The 15,753-nt window shown below is 43.0% G+C and overlaps 1 protein-coding gene and 1 pseudogene across 3 annotated transcripts in view; one reads left to right on the top strand and one right to left on the bottom strand.

The window, feature by feature from the left end:
• Nucleotides 1-15,753, bottom strand: part of KREMEN1 (kringle containing transmembrane protein 1) — a 63,682-nt gene that overhangs the window by 8,395 nt on the left and 39,534 nt on the right. For all 3 annotated transcript variants that reach the window (XM_059139375.1, XM_059139374.1, XM_059139373.1), the window contains exons 4-5: nt 12,739-12,863; nt 6,510-6,663 (exon numbers count right to left, since the gene is read on the bottom strand). In XM_059139375.1, coding sequence (XP_058995358.1) covers nt 6,510-6,663; nt 12,739-12,863 — 279 coding nt within the window. The remainder of the gene's footprint in view (nt 1-6,509; nt 6,664-12,738; nt 12,864-15,753) is intronic.
• LOC131811928 (U4 spliceosomal RNA) lies at nt 12,260-12,339 on the top strand (annotated as a pseudogene).

The following is a 15,753-nucleotide window of genomic DNA, read 5'->3' on the forward strand; positions in this document are numbered from 1 at the left end:
CATGCAAATTAAAACCAGAATGAGTTACCACCATGCACCTGCTAGAATGGCTAATGCTAAAAGAAACCAGATTATACAAAGAGCAAGAGAGGATGTGGGGCAACCGGAAGTCTCACGTATTGTCTGTCAGAATGGAAAATCAGGGAGTCACTTTGGAAAACAGCTGGCAGTGTCCTATCGTAACAAATATGCACTTAGTACATGACCCTGAAATCCCAGGAGAAATGAAAGCACGTGGGACGCCTGGGTGGTTCAGTTGGTTAAGCAGCTGCCTTCGGCTCAGGTCATGATCCCAGCGTCCTGGGATCGAGTCCCACATCGGGCTCCTTGCCCTCCGCAGGGAGCCTGCTTCTCCCTCTGACTCTGCCTTCCACTCTGTCTGCCTATGCTCGCTCTCGCTCACTCTCTCTCTGACAAATAAATAAATAAAATCTTTAAAAAAAAAAAAAAAAGAAATGAAATGAAAGCACGTGTTCACACACATGCCTGTGCGTACAGGCTAAGGGCAGGTTCGGAGCATCTTGACCACAGACAGATCAATGCTTATCAACAGATAAATGGATGAACAAATTGTGACATATTTGTAGAAAGACATGCTTCTTAGCACTAAAAAGGAGCTGCGGAAACAATCATGGGTGAATCTCAAAAGCATTACTTGAAGTGAAAGGAGCCAGAACCAAATGGTTAAGTACTCTATGATTCCATTTATATGAGCTTCTTCAAAAGACAAAACTATACAGGTGGAAGACAGATCAGTGGTTGCTCAGGGCTGGGGGTAGAGAGAGGACTGACCACAGAGAGGACAAGAGATCTTCCTGAGGAGATGAAAACGTTCTGTATCTTGAGTGTGTGTGCATTCGTCAAATCTTGTCAAAGTGTTCAACTAGAAGGGTGATTTTTACCTTATCTAAATTAGACCTTGAAAAACCTACATTTTAATTTTTTTAAAAAGATTATTTATTTATTTATTTGACAGAGGGATAGAGAGAGAGCACAAGCAAGCAGAGCGGCAGGCAGAGGGAGAGAGAGAAGCAGGCTCTCCTCTGAGCAGGGAGCCCAATGGAGGACCCTAGAATCATGACCCAAGCTGAAGGCAGCTACCCAATCAACTGAGCCACGCAGGTGCCCCAAACATACATTTTTTTAAAAAGAAAAGCTGTAGAGAAAGATTCCCTACATAATCAACCTGACTTTCCCACACCCTAAGTGTGAATTTGAACAAGATAACTTCTGTACACCTCGGTTCCTCATCCATAAAATGAAAATAGTAAGTTTCTTCCTTAGGGGTTTTATAAGAACTAAAAGGAGTTGATCTATGTAAATTGTGTAGGATAGGATCTGGCACATAGTGTAAGCTCAGTAAATATTAGCTAGACTATTATTATTATTTGTAAAGAATCAAGTGTTCAGGTTAAACTGGTATTTCACCAGCGAAGGCTGACCTTCACCTTAGAGCTTTTGATTTCCAGATGTGTGCCATGCAGACAGGAGATTCAGTTCGGTAATTTTGAAAGCAAACTCATGACTCTATGATAGATTATTAAAATTCAGTGATAATTCAACAGGAAACCTGAAATTTAGGAATATATGCAAGATCTTATTTTTGAAGGGGAGAGTAGCTTGCCACATACAACCTGGGCAGCCGGGGGCCCTAAATGGCCCTGGGCGAAACCTCCGGTGGCAGAAAGCCAGTGTCCTCCTGCCTTTAGCACCTCCATCCCGTCTCAATATTAGCTCAGTCAGTTTCTTCAGGAACAGACTTCAGGCATCAGCGGGAACAGCTAGCCTCCCCCAGATGCAGCTGAGTGCTCTGCTTCCAGATGTGAACGATACTGGCATGTCTCAGCAAACAAACTCGAACCAAATGGGTCCCAGCCTTTTTTCTTTTTTTTTTTTTAAAGATTTTATTTATTTATTTGACAGACAGAGATCACAAGTAGGCAGAGAGGCAGGCAGAGAGAGAGAGAGAGAGAGAGAGAGAGAGAAGCAGGCTCCCTGTGGAGCAGAGAGCCCGATGTGGGGCTCGATCCCAGGACCCTGAGATCATGACCCGAGCCGAAGGCAGCGGCCCAACCCACTGAGCCACCCAGGCGCCCCAAATGGGTCCCAGCCTTGAATCAGACTCCACTGGACTGGCACCCAGAAAAGCAGAAGAGATTATTATATTTCATCAGTTCTAAGGGGAACATTTTAATCTTTCAGACTGGACTGTGTCTGTCCATCGGTGCATGTCACTGTTTAGTTGGAAGTATTTTTCTCCTCAGTGATATGCACAGTGATGTTGCATCACATGACTGATGGCATCTGGGAGTCTATGAGGTACAATTACTAAGGCAATCCTAGCAGTCAGGTCCTATTGGACCCTAGGCTGTGTGTGTGTGTGTATATATATATATATATATCCATTAATCTCTTCTCTTCCGTAAAATATAAGTTCCATGGGAGAAGAATTTCCATCTGTGGGACCTTGGGCAAGCTACTGAACTTTTATGAACCTCTGTTGTCTCCTCAGGCAAATAAGGAAACAGTACCTGCTTCACGGTATTATAATGAAGGGAGAGAATGCACCGAAAGCAAATAGTACAATGCCCTAAAAACATTTACGGGCTCAGAGGAAGGTTGCAGAGGAAGACCAATCCCACATCTCATTTCTCCTTTCTGTGCCTAGAAGCTGAAAGGGGCCCAAGAGGCCCGCTGGGCAGTCTCTGTAATCTACTATTGATTCCAACCTCTCTGATCATTTATTTGGTTCTGTTAATTCAGTACGTTGAATTCTGGGGGCAGCACACGCTCTGAAGCTTCTGTCAGTGCCACACTGACACACAGCACACAGTCCACTTCACATCCTTCTGGAGCTCATGAGAGCTTGCTGGAAAATCAGCCACATGGCCTATGACAAATAACTTAATGTGGCAATAATGACTGAGCAGGTTTGTACCTTCCTTTGCAGGGCTGGGGGGTGGGGGAGGTCATTGGAGCGGGCTACTGTCAGGGGCCTCTGCCGGTCAGCAAGACCAGGGCCTCTAGAGGCTGGAGCTTCTCCGAATGCCAACCTCCTCATTCCTCCTAAAGGAAGGGGAGCCAGAGAAGGCAGCTTCTGGATGGCTGCAGAAGGGGCCAGTTTCATGATAATCAGAGCCACTGGGCCCACCCTGTTCACATGCTTTTAGAGCATGAAATGGGACCCATTATCATGACCTGTCTATTCTTTTTTTTTTTTTTAAAGATTTTATTTATTTATTTGACAGAGAGAAATCACAAGTAGAAAGAGAGGCAGGCAGAGAGAGAGAGAGAGAGGGAAGCAGGTTCCCTGCTGAGCAGAGAGCCCGATGTGGGACTCGATCCCAGGACCCTGAGATCATGACCTGAGCCGAAGGCAGCGGCTTAACCCACTGAGCCACCCAGGCGCCCTTTGAAAGGAATTCTGGCTACTGAAAACAGAGAAATAAAAATTGTGGCAAACCTGGGTTTGAGTTCTCAATTTGGCTCTTATTCACCTGGACGGATTATTTTCATCTTTTGAACCACACACAGTTTTCTTATCAACAGGGCTGTTCTGAGTATCAAATAATATAAAATAAATAAAAGCACCCAGCTTCCAGGCTAGCACACAGCAAGCACTCAACGGACAGCAGTTATTTTGATTATAATTAATTCATCGTACTGCACCTTTGTGTGAGGCCCAGTGCTATCTTCTAGATGTTATTTCCAGTACCAAAGATGATGCTTGGTACAGAACTGACTTTAAAGCAAATTATTTCCATCTGATACCTCTGGTATAGGCACTGCACTAAAAAAAACATCATTTTATCTGCCACACAGCAGACATTCCATAAAAATGTGCTAAATGAGTGCTTACCATATAAAAGTATTCTATTTTTTAACCATATAAAATCCACCATTTTAACAATTTTAAAAACGTATAGTTCAGTGGTATGTGTTATAGGCTCCATGAGGTATAACCACGGACATCCAGTTCTGGCCTCTGTTCATCACCCCAACAAGAAAACCCGTACCCACTAAGCAATAATTTCCCATCCCTCCCTTCTCCTCAGCCCTTGACGATCATTAATCTGTTTTCTGTCTGTATGGATTTGCCTATTCTGGACATTTCCTATAAATGGACTCATAAAATACGTGGCCTGCGTATCTGGTTTCTGTCACTTAGCGTCATGTTTTCAAGGTTCAACCTTGTTGTAGCATGCATCATTATTTCATTGCTTTTTGTGGCTGAATAATATTCCATTGTACAGATATAACACATTTTGCCGATCCTTTCTTCCATCGATGGACTTTTGGGTTGGTGCCACTTTGGGGGCTATTACGAACAGTGTTGCTGTGAAGGTTCCTATACAAGTTTCTGTGGGAACATATGTTTTCAATTCTCTTGGGTCTGTATCTAGGAGTGGAATTGCTGGGTCATGAGGTAATTCTGCTTCACGTTTGAGAAACTGCCAGACTGTTTTCCAGAGCAGCTGTACCATTTAACATTTCCACTAGCAAATGTATGAGGGATCCAATTCCTCCATATGCTCACCAACATCTATTCTCCAGTCAAAAAAATTAACACTATGTTCTGTTTAAAGTAGAAAAACAGGTAGCGAACCCACACACCCTGCTTTCCTTTTCTTTACTGTCTAATCCCATGGCTTGTTGGCCGTGTGAGCCCTGGCAAGATATCTATCCTCTTCATGTCCTAGAACTCTCTTCCGTACAATGACAGTGATGATAATAATGCCTTCCTCAGATGGCTGCCAACAGGGCCTAATTTGTATAGATTGATAATTTATTTTAAGCCTTAATACACTTAATACACACTCAATGTTTTATTCCTTTCTTTTTTTCACTTAGGAGTAGACCAGGCAAATTTTAAGCTCCGCAAATATACTCTCCTGGGCTAGGGTGTCAAGGCAGAGGATCTTATAATAATAGACTTTGGAAGCGAAAACTTAAATAGAAGTGCAGGGCGTATTATCTACCAACCTTTCTTAAGCATCAGGCAAGTCTTAGTCTTTAGCTTAAACAGAGGTACTCAACTGAGCATTTGTCTTGACATAACAGAATGTACAGGGAGCCACTGGCAGTCTCCAGCAGGCACACTCACCCAAAAGACCAACAGTTGACCACATGAGTTCTACTTGCCAATCCTTCCCCTGTCCTCTGCCCAAACAACACACTTCTGATGACATTTAAGCCATAACCTGCGAAAGGCTTAGGCTTTACAGCCACTGTATGTAGTAGCTGAAGTGTGTCCTCCAAAGGAGACGTGTTCCATGCCTGGTAGTTGTGAATGTGACCTTATTTAGAAATAGTGTCTTTATAGATGTCAACAAGTTAAATGAGGCCACACTAGATGAGAGTGGGCCCTAAATCTAATGACTAGAGTCCTTATAAGAAGATACAGAGAGACACAGAGGCACTGATGGACAGAGGGACAATGGCCATGTGAAGGAGGAGGCAGAGATTGCAGTGATGCAACTCCAAGCCAAGGAATGCCAAGGACTGACAGCAATGGCCAGAGGCTCAAACGAAGCAAAGTCTTCTTCCCTGGGGCCTTCAGAAGGAGCATGGATGGATGCTTCAGTGGAGCACTGACAACACCTCAATTTTGAACTTCTAGCCTCCCAAACTACGACAGAATACATTTCTGTTGCTTTAATGCTCCTGGCTTGTGATCATTTGTTATGAGAGCCCTAGGAAACTAACAAAGCATATGATATTTCTGCATGAAACTGGGCCACTTGGTCAGGTTGAGATGTCAAGAGTATATCTACTGTGTCCCAGTGACTAACAAAGACCTATGGACTCTGTAGTATATCTTAGTAACCTCAAGTCTTTCCTTTTGTCTGTCTCACTTGTGACAATCTACTTTCTACTCTTTCTACCAAAATCTGGTGCTATACTGGTACTATGGCTCTCCCAAAGTTTTACCATCACTGAGTGGGATGCAGGGGGTGGTGGTTATGAGGACGGATCAGATAGGCCAGTGATAAGAACACAGTGCAGGAGAGGTCAAGGCCCCAGATCCATACCCCATCTGCAGTGCACCCAGCCCCTAGCCAGCATCTCACAGATATGGTGGTCAGAGAGGAGGCTGGAAGCGTATGCTCTCTTCTCAGCTGCAAAACTAAATGCCAAGGAAAACATTAAAGGGCTTGGAAGTCAATTAAAACAAGAGAACCTTAAGGCTAATACTGAAGAGCTATACCAGTGTCTGTTAAGTTGCAGAGGTCGTCTTTTCTAGGCTGCCTAAGTATCCTGTGACAGGCCTCATCTCTTCAGAGCACATGGCACAACTAAATGCCTATCCTTCCTTCTGGAGGACAGGGCCCGAGTCTGCTAGGTCAGTGTTGCATCCCCAGGGTCTGGTCAGGGCCTGGCCTGCAGGAGGTGCTTGATAAGTATTGCTACATGAATGAATGAATGGGAGAGAGGAAGGCTGGTCCGGTTGTTTCTCTGGCACAAGCGTTCCTGGGTCTTGGGCAGCAACGGGCACAGGGCATACTCACTGTCAAAGAGGATGATCCTGCCGTCGCCGCCACAGGGCTGGGTGTGATCCCCGAAGCAGACGCTGTTGCACTCGGTGCTGGCTGCCTCCCCGTACTTCCAGTAATCAGGATTATTTCCACAGAAGCAAGCATAGCCGGACTCCATCCCGGCAAACTGTCATAGCAGAGAAACAGCACTGGGTAAGTGTCAGTCTGGGGTGTCAGCTGCCCTGAAGGAGCTTGGCAGGGTCAGCCCCCAGTTGGGTCCCTCTTCCTGGGGTTTCTGCCTTGCTCCCCTCCCTGGATGCTCGTTACACACTATCAGTAACCATGTTTCCCCTTCCGGCGAGCATACCTTTTACTGCCTGCACCTCTCTGTGTTTAAGTGAGTTTGAAGGCAGGCACTGGGGGGAAACCCACTAACTTGAAACATTAATAACATCGGCTCCACGTTTTATTGAACGTTTACTGTGTTCCAGGCGGTAGGTGCTTTATGGCTAGTCCCCACCACAAACTCATTACAGGCCCCATTAAAATTTTTCATTTTATTTATTACCATATGGTAGAACTATTTATATGGTATATAGTTCTATGCACTTCAACCCATGTTGACAACCACCCCTACGATCAGCCTGCAGCTCAGGCACATGGCCCCAATAACCTTCCTATCCTGAACCTGCTATATAGTTCCCCCTCCATAAATAAACCTTCGCAACTACCTATCGCTTTGCTGTGACTACGGTTTTGTTTTTTCAAAAATATCACATGCTAAGACTGAATGTTTATGTTCCCTCAAAAGTCGTATGTTGAAATCTTAACTCCTAGTGTGAGGGCATGTGGACATGGAGCCTCTGGTGAATTAGGGCACTAGAACAGAGTCCTCATGAGTGGGATTAGTGCTCTGACAGAGGAGACCCCAGAGAGCTCCCTGGGCCCCTCTCTCACATGAGGACACAGCAAGATGGACATCTATGAACTAGGAGACATGCTCTCATTAAACACCCAATCTGCCAACAACCTTAATCTTATACTTCTCGCCTCCAGAACTGTGAGAAATAAACGTTTATCGACCCGATCTATGGTAAGTTTGTTACTGCAGGCAGAATGGACGAAGGCATCATTTAAATGGAATGATATAGCATGTAAGCTTTTGAGACTGGCTTTCCACTTAGTGCAATGTCTTTGAGATTTATCCAAAGTGGTGCATAGATCAATAGTTCACTTGTTTTTATGGCTGAGTAGTAAGTCCATTGCACAGATATACCACTATTTGTTAATCCACTGGGTTGTTTCTAGTTATTTATGATTATGGATAGAGTTGCTATAAACATTGGTGTATAGTTTTGTGTGTGCATAAGCTTTCATTTCTCCAGAGTAAATAACTGGGAATGGGGATGCTGGGTTATAAGGTAAGTTTATGGTTATAAGAAACCACCAAACTGTTTTCCAGTGACTGTACCATTTTACATTCAAAACAATGTATGAGTCCCAGGTGTTCCATATCCTTGTCAACACACATTATTGTCAGTATATTTTATTTTAGCCATTCTAAGAGGTATGTAGTGGTATCTCATGATCGGTTTCATTTGCATTACCCTAGTGGTTAATGATACCGAATGTCTCCTCATGTGCTTATTTGTCATCTGTTTAACCTCTTTGGTGAAGTATCAAGTCATTTGCCCATTTTTTAAATTTTGAGGTATTTTTAAAAAGAGTTTATTTGTTTATTAGAGAGAGAGTGAGAGAGAGCGTGAGAGGGGAGAAACAGACTCCCTGCAGAGCTGGAAGCCTGCTGTGGACTTGATTGGGGACTCTGGGATCATGACTTGAGCCGAAGGCAGTCACTTAACCAACTGAGCCACCCAGGTGCCCCATTTTTCAAATTAAAAAAAAAATTTTTTTTAACTACTGAGTTTTTAGTTTTTGTATGCAATCTGCAAGTAAGTCCTTTGCTGCATATGCGATTGCAAATATCCTCTTCTAGGCTATGGCCTGTCTTTTCATTCTTTTTTTTTTTTTTTTAAAGATTTTATTTATTTATTTGACAGACAGAGATCACAAGTAGGGAGAGAGGCAGGCAGAGAGAGAGAAGGAAGCAGGCTCCCTGCCGAGCAGAGAGCCTGATGTGGGGCTCGATCCCAGAACCCTGGGATCATGACCTGAGCTGAAGGCAGAGGCTTTAACCCACTGAGCCACCCAGGCACCCCCTGTCTTTTCATTCTTTAAAAAAATGTCTTTCAGAGAGCAAAAGTTTTAAATTTTGATGAAGTTCATTTACTATTTCTTTTATGGATCATGCTTTTGATATTACTTACACCTAAGTACTTTCTATGTAAACCCAGGTATACCTTGGTCACAAAGATTTTCTCCCATTCTTGTCCTCTAAAAGTTTTATAGTTTTACATTCTAGTTAGACCCAAGATCCATTTTGAGTTGTGCATGTAGTCTTTTGTGTTTGATTTCTTCCAATTAGCATAATGTTTTGGCCATTCATCCATGTTGTTGTGTTTATCAGTACGTTTTACTGTATCTTCTTCCTGTTGCTGAGTTGTGTTCAAAACTATGGATGTGGGGGGACCTGGGTGGCTTCAGCCCAGGTCATGATCTTGGAGTCCTGGGATCCAGCCCTACATCAGGCTCCTTGCTCAGCGGGAGTCTGCTTCTCCCTCGCCAGCAACCCCTGCTTGTGCTCGCACTCTCTCTCTCTGTCAAATAAATAAATAAAATCTTTGGAAAAAAAAAAAAAGCGTGTCTATAGCACAATGTATTTATTTTTTCATCAGTTAATGGACACTGAGTTATTTACAGTTTGGGACTATTCTTTTTTTTATTTTTAAAGATTTTATTTATTTGACAGAGAGAGATCACAAGTAGGCAGAGAGGCAGGCATAGAGAGAGAGAGGAGGAAGCAGGCTCCCTGCCGAGCAGAGAGCCCGATGCGGGACTTGATCCCAGGACCCTGAGATCATGACCCGAGCCGAACGCAGCGGCTTAACCCACTAAGCCACCCAGGCGCCCAGTTTAGGATTATTCTGAATAATGCTGCTATGAATACACGCGCATACATTTTTGTGTGAACATACATTTTCAAATCTCTTAGGTATATATGCAAGAGTGGAATTGCTGGCTTAAAAGGTTACGTTTAACTTTTTGAGAAACTGCCAAACTGTTTTCCACGGCAGCTGTCTTAGCTGGTCCGTAGCACTATTTTACATTTCTACCAGCAAAGGATGAGGATTCCAATTTCTCCACATCTTCACCAATGCTTATTTTATCTTTAAAAAAAATTTTTTTTTTACCTATAGCCATGGGTTATTTATTGTTGTGGTTTCTCATTATGGTTTTGATTTGCGTTTCCCTCAACACTAATAATATAAGCATATTTCCATGTGCTTATTGGCCATTTGTGTATCTTTTATAGAGAAATGTCTATTCAACCCATTTGCCTATTTTTTACTTCAGTTGTCCTTTTATTGTCAAGTTGTAAGAGATCTTTATAGATTCTGGACATTAAATCCTTATTCAGATATAGGATTCATAAATATTTTCTCCTATTCTGTGAGTTATTTTTTCATTTTCTTCGTAGTGTCCCTGACACACAAAAGTTGAAAATTTATTTACTGGGTTGATGGGTAGTAAGTTTTGGCCCACGTACCACTGTTTGCTAACCCTGATATATGCAATTATTCTTATGCCAATACCACTCTCTTGATTACTATAGCTTTACGGAAAGTCTTGAGATCAAGCAGGATGAGTCCTCCAGAGTTGATCTTTTTCAGAATTATTTTGGTTATTCTAGGTTCTCTGCTTTTCCATGTAACATTTAAGGATCCACTTAACAATTTAAAAAAAACAACTATCATTTTTTGATTGGGATTGCATTGAATCCATACATCAATCTGGGAAAAGCTGACATTTTAACAATATGAAGTCTTCCAATCCATGAACAATGTCTGCATTTTAAAAAAAGATTTATTTATTTGAGAGCGAAAGAGAGAGAGAGTGAGTGGTGGGGAGGGACAGAGAGAGAGAGAGAGAAAATCTCCAGTAGACTCCCTGGTGAGTGAGGAGCCAGACGACCCCAAGATCATGACCTGAACCAAAATCAAGAGCTGGACACTTAACTGACTGAGCCACCCAGGCACCCCACAATGTCTGTATTTCTACTTATTTAGATCTTAATTTTCTCTTGCGATGTTATACATTATTTGGGATATAGGTCCCAAATATGGGATATCCTTTGTTAATTCTGAGATTATTTATGCTGCTGTAAATGGAATTTTAAAATTTTATTTTCCAATTGTTCACTGCTAGTATGTAGAAATGCAACTGATTTTGTATATGACCTTATAACATGCAACCTTGATAAATTTACTTATTATTTTTTAATAGCTTTTATGTAGAATTGTCTACATACCTGACCATGTTGTCCATAAATTAAGAAAAAAATTTTCTCCTTTCCAACCTACATGGCTTTCTTTTTCTTGCTTTATTTCATTAGCGAGTATCTCAAGTACAGTGCTGAATAGAAGAGGTGAGATTGGGCATCATTGTTTGTGCCTAATTTTAAGCAGAAAGAACTGAACTTTCCACTATTGAATAAATATGACATTAGCTTTAGATTTTTTGATAGTTGCTCTTTCTTTTTAAAGATTTATTTTATTTATTTTAGAGGGGGAGAGGGACAGAAGGAGATAGATGGAATCCTACGCAGGTGCGTATATGAGCAGTGGGGAGGGGTAGAGGGGAAGGAAGAGGAAGGCTCCCTTTTGAGCTCCATCTCCTGAGATGGAGCCTGGGACCATGGGACCATGGACCCAGGACCCTGGGACCATGACCTGAGCCAAAGGGGGACGCTTAGCCATCTGAGCCACCCACGTGCCCCTATTGCTACCATTTTTTGTTTTAAAGCTCAAATTATGTTAGAGTTGGACAGTGGAGACCCTTCCAGTTGGTTCCTGTGTCCTTTTGGCAGCCCTCACCATTCCTTACTTTATTGTACAACACGCTTCAGGCTCTTCTTGCACTTTCTTAGGACGGAGCCCTAATTCTTATATAATGAAGAACAATATCTAGGGGTGCCTGGGGGGGCTCAGTCAGTTAGGCATCAGCTCAGGTCATGATCCCAGGGTCCTGGGATCGAGTCCAGCGTCAGGTTCCCTCCCTCGCTGAGCAGGGAGCCTGCTTCTCCCTCTCCCTCTGCCCCTCCCCTTGCTTGTGCTCTCTCTCTCACTGTCTCTCTCTGTCAAACAAATACAATCTTAAAAAAAAAAAAGTAAAAAAAGAACAATACCTAGAAACCAAGATCTGAGCACTAAGTGTACTCTGTGGAACCACTGTGTCACTGTTCCCAGGTACTCTCAGTGGACAGAGATAAGAAATATATATGTATATACAAACACACACACGGACCTACAAACATGTTTATATGTATTTCCGTATCTGTCTCTCTATATATCAAAACCATATACTATACTAATAACTTCAATCCCTGCCTGATACTATAGGCTTCACTTCTCCAACAGTGAGAAATCTGGCTCCCATTATCCTCAGTATATTTACTTATATGCTCTGCAAGCAACCAATCAGTCCATCAGGTTGGGCCACCAGCCTCACAAAGCCCCTGACCTTGCAGGCTATTCTCCTTGCTTGGGGCTGATTAATGGCTTTTTCACTGAATCATTAAGGAAGGACAAAAAAAAAAGGAAGGAAAAAGGAAGGAGGGAAGGAAGGATAGAGCAAACAATAGGATTATTGAACCTTAATAATCAAGCTTTGCGCAGTGGCAGTATCGTAGCCAATGAGGTTTATCCGAGGCGCGATTATTGCTAATTGAACCTTAATAATCAAGGAGTAAATTGCAAATGGAGGAAAGGAAAGCAAGAAAAGAAAGTATTTTGTCCAGGCTAGGGCCCCTAATGTAGTAAGGAAATAACAACCACTGACTTGGCCTACTCCCAGATCCCCTGGGAAGCCAGAGATGTCCCTGCTCATAACGCTCAAGGGTACAAGGAAATACATAATTCTGTCAGAGGTCAAATAGGGATACAGATATTGGGGGATTTTCCTCTTTTCTCTCCCCATCCTGAATGCCAAGCCCTGCTCTTCTTCCAGTTCCTCCTTGGCAGAAAAACAGTTCCATGGTTTGACAGATTTAAAAAAAGGATATATATTTTTAAGTTATCTCGGCAGATTGCATTTACATCTTCATGATTTTCTATAGATATAGATAGAGCCATAGAATTATTACCTTGAACCTCTGACTCCGACAAAAACTGATGCAGGTTTGTATGGTAAGTTTGTTTGACGTTTTACTGGCGCCGGTTAGAGGAGGTGGGTTTCCATGATCCTTGTAGCAGCCAAGGTTTCCAGGCACTGGAGGAAAAAGAAAAAAGAATTTCACAACATCTGGCTGTGAAACACCAAGACGAAACAGTGATTTGTGCCAGGTACTTTCATCTCAGCTAATATTTCTACTCTTAAGGTATACATCAATAACAAGCAACAAGCTTTAAAAATGGAAGTCCTCTGGCCAATGCCATATTTCTGTTTTCTTCTGAAGAGTATGTGTGGCCCAAGGTCCACCTTTAACTAATCTGTTCGGTATTAATAGAATTGAGCATTAAAGAGAACTAGGAATAATTTCCTCAAAATAGAGAAGCTGCAATATATAAATTATGTTTCAGAGTTGCTGGAGGGCAGGAAAAGCCCTAGGAAGCCTTTCATCCCATGCCTGTGCATCCCCCCGACTAGTTGTTATTGTTTTTAAGACTTATTTATTTATTTTAGGGAAAAGGGGGGGGAGAGAGTGTGTGAGTGGTGGGAGGGGCGAAGGGAGAGGGAGATGTAGATGTAATAAGATAGTAAGTGTCATTTTAAGTAACCAAGTTCTAGGGTCATTTGTGGTATAGTAATGGAGAATTACTACATCTACATATTACATACTACATACATGTTGAATGAAGGAATGAGCTGATTGTTGGCCATGGACAAATCAACCTCTCTGGACCTTAGTTTTCCATTTCTGTTATTAATTTATGAATCACTTCACTATCAGATGAAGCCCTTTCCCCTACTTTATCTGCTTGGCTCCTCACAGTTTATGTAACTGAAGATATTATTAATAAGACATGAATGAGGCTTTTCCTAGAAGCACTTCTAGGTCAGCTAAGAATTATACATTATTCAATTCCAAATGAGCCATACAGACCCCCAGAAAGCATTTCTCCTTTGTGTTTAAGACTAGAAAACAGAGGGGCACCAGGTGGCTCAGGTGGGTTAAGCGTCTGCTTGGGTCGTGATCCCAGGGTTCTGGGATTCAGCCTGGCTTTAGGCTCCCTGCTCAGTGGGGAGTCTGCTTCTCTCTCTCCATCTGTCTCTCCCCCAGCTTGTGGTCTCTCTCTCTTTCTCTCTCTCTCAAGTAAGTGAATAAAATCTTAAACAAAACAAAACAAAACAGGGGTGCCTGGCTGGCTCAGTCAGTTGAATGTGTGACTCTTGATCTCAGGGTTGGGAGTTCGAGCCCCACCCTGGGTGTAGTGATTACTTAAAAACAAAATTTTAAAAAAGAAGACTAGAAAACAGCATGGTCCAATTTAACAAACTTTACATCCACATTAGCCTGTTGGCAGGTAAAAATATATGTGTGTCTCTGTGTGTAATTGCTGCCACCATCTAACATCTAACCAGTTCCTGTTAAATCAGCAGGAAGTACCACTGCTAACTCAAAGAGTCACCCTTCCCCCTCCAGCCAAGTGGTTACCCTTCTCCCTTGCGTCACACATGGTTCAAATATAACAAATGTGGCTCACCACACAAATGTTAAAATGCATCTTTTGGAAACAAACCAGATCTCTATAGTGGCGAATGTAAACAGAAAAACTCTAGGCAGTAGGAGGCTGGTGTTCAGTGGGAGCCTGGCTTGGGAATGGCTGGGTTTTAGAGTTTAAACAAATGCAGTGAGTTAAGCATCTCTAGTCAGGGGCACATCCCACAAGCCGAGTTTGTTAAAGGGACCTTACGCACGGAAACCCGAACCATGCATTCAATGGTTCTTAATGAGAACTACTCAATCATCATCACCCTGATCATTTACTCTGATTTTTGTCTCATTTATCCTATTATGATCAGAAGTAAGCATGTTATTGTGGATTAGTTTACAGAATGCCCAAGGCACATAATCATAAATGTTAAGATTAGATATCAACAAGGTTATGGGTTGTACTAATGCAGCTGGAACTTATAAGCGTTATTCACAATTTGGTGAGCAAATCCAGGCAGCTCATGTTCCAGTGGGGTAGTGGGGTAGGTCTCGACGCTGCAGCACCATCCATCTGATATCAATGGCCTGAGGTATCGTGCCTGTCTGGCCTGAGTCAGTTGCTTGCCAGACACCATCGAGTCTACCTCCCAAGATACTGCAGATGTTTGTCTGTGTCTCTGTCTCTACACTGCCATGTCCCTTCCCACTGAGACTACTGCCCTGGCCTGCTAGTCCATCTCCCTATTTCCAGGAGCACGCTACACTAATCTAATTAGTACACTGCAACCAGAATAATCTTTACTGTTCCAGGCAGAAGGAAGGGCAAAGGCCTAAGGCTAAAATGAGGTTGGCCTCTGCAGGAACAAAAAGAAGTGAGGATAACCAACGACAGAGAGAGGGGAAAGTAGTAGGAGCTGGAGGGATAGGCAAGGGTCCTGCTTGCAACCTTCCAAGTCCCTCAGGATGAAGTAAGTCCCAGCTCTCTCACATGGTATACAAGGCCCTGCCCGATCTGTGCTGCTCGCTCCACTTCCCCTCCCCTTCAGCATGACCTCTCTCTCTATAGCTCAGCTCATGTTCTAGATGAAAGCCAAATTAAGTGATAGTGTATTTGCGAGTTTCCCCATGACACATTGCTCTCCCAACTTCTGTGCATACTCTTTTCTTTGCTTGGAATACTCTCTCTGCTTAACATTGTTGCTTAAGCACTATTTCCCCTGGGGAAGCACCCCGCCCCCCAAATAAGGTCGTATGTCCCTGTTGTGGGCCTGTAGCAGCCTCAATCCTAAACACCTGCGCATGTGTCTCTCTCCCCAACAAACCATGTATGACTTAAGGGTAAGACTGTATCTTCCACACACTGTTGAATTCCCAGGGCCTGGTACGGTCCCAATCACAGAGCCGGTGCCTTAAAACTGAATCCCAGATGCCCGGGCCTGTTCTACACCACCTGCTGGAATCACAGAGTAAGTGGGTGAAGGTAATTCTTCAGTAGCAGTGAAG

The sequence above is a fragment of the Mustela lutreola genome, chromosome 11 (assembly GCF_030435805.1).
Source record: "Mustela lutreola isolate mMusLut2 chromosome 11, mMusLut2.pri, whole genome shotgun sequence".
NCBI lineage: Eukaryota > Metazoa > Chordata > Mammalia > Carnivora > Mustelidae > Mustela > Mustela lutreola.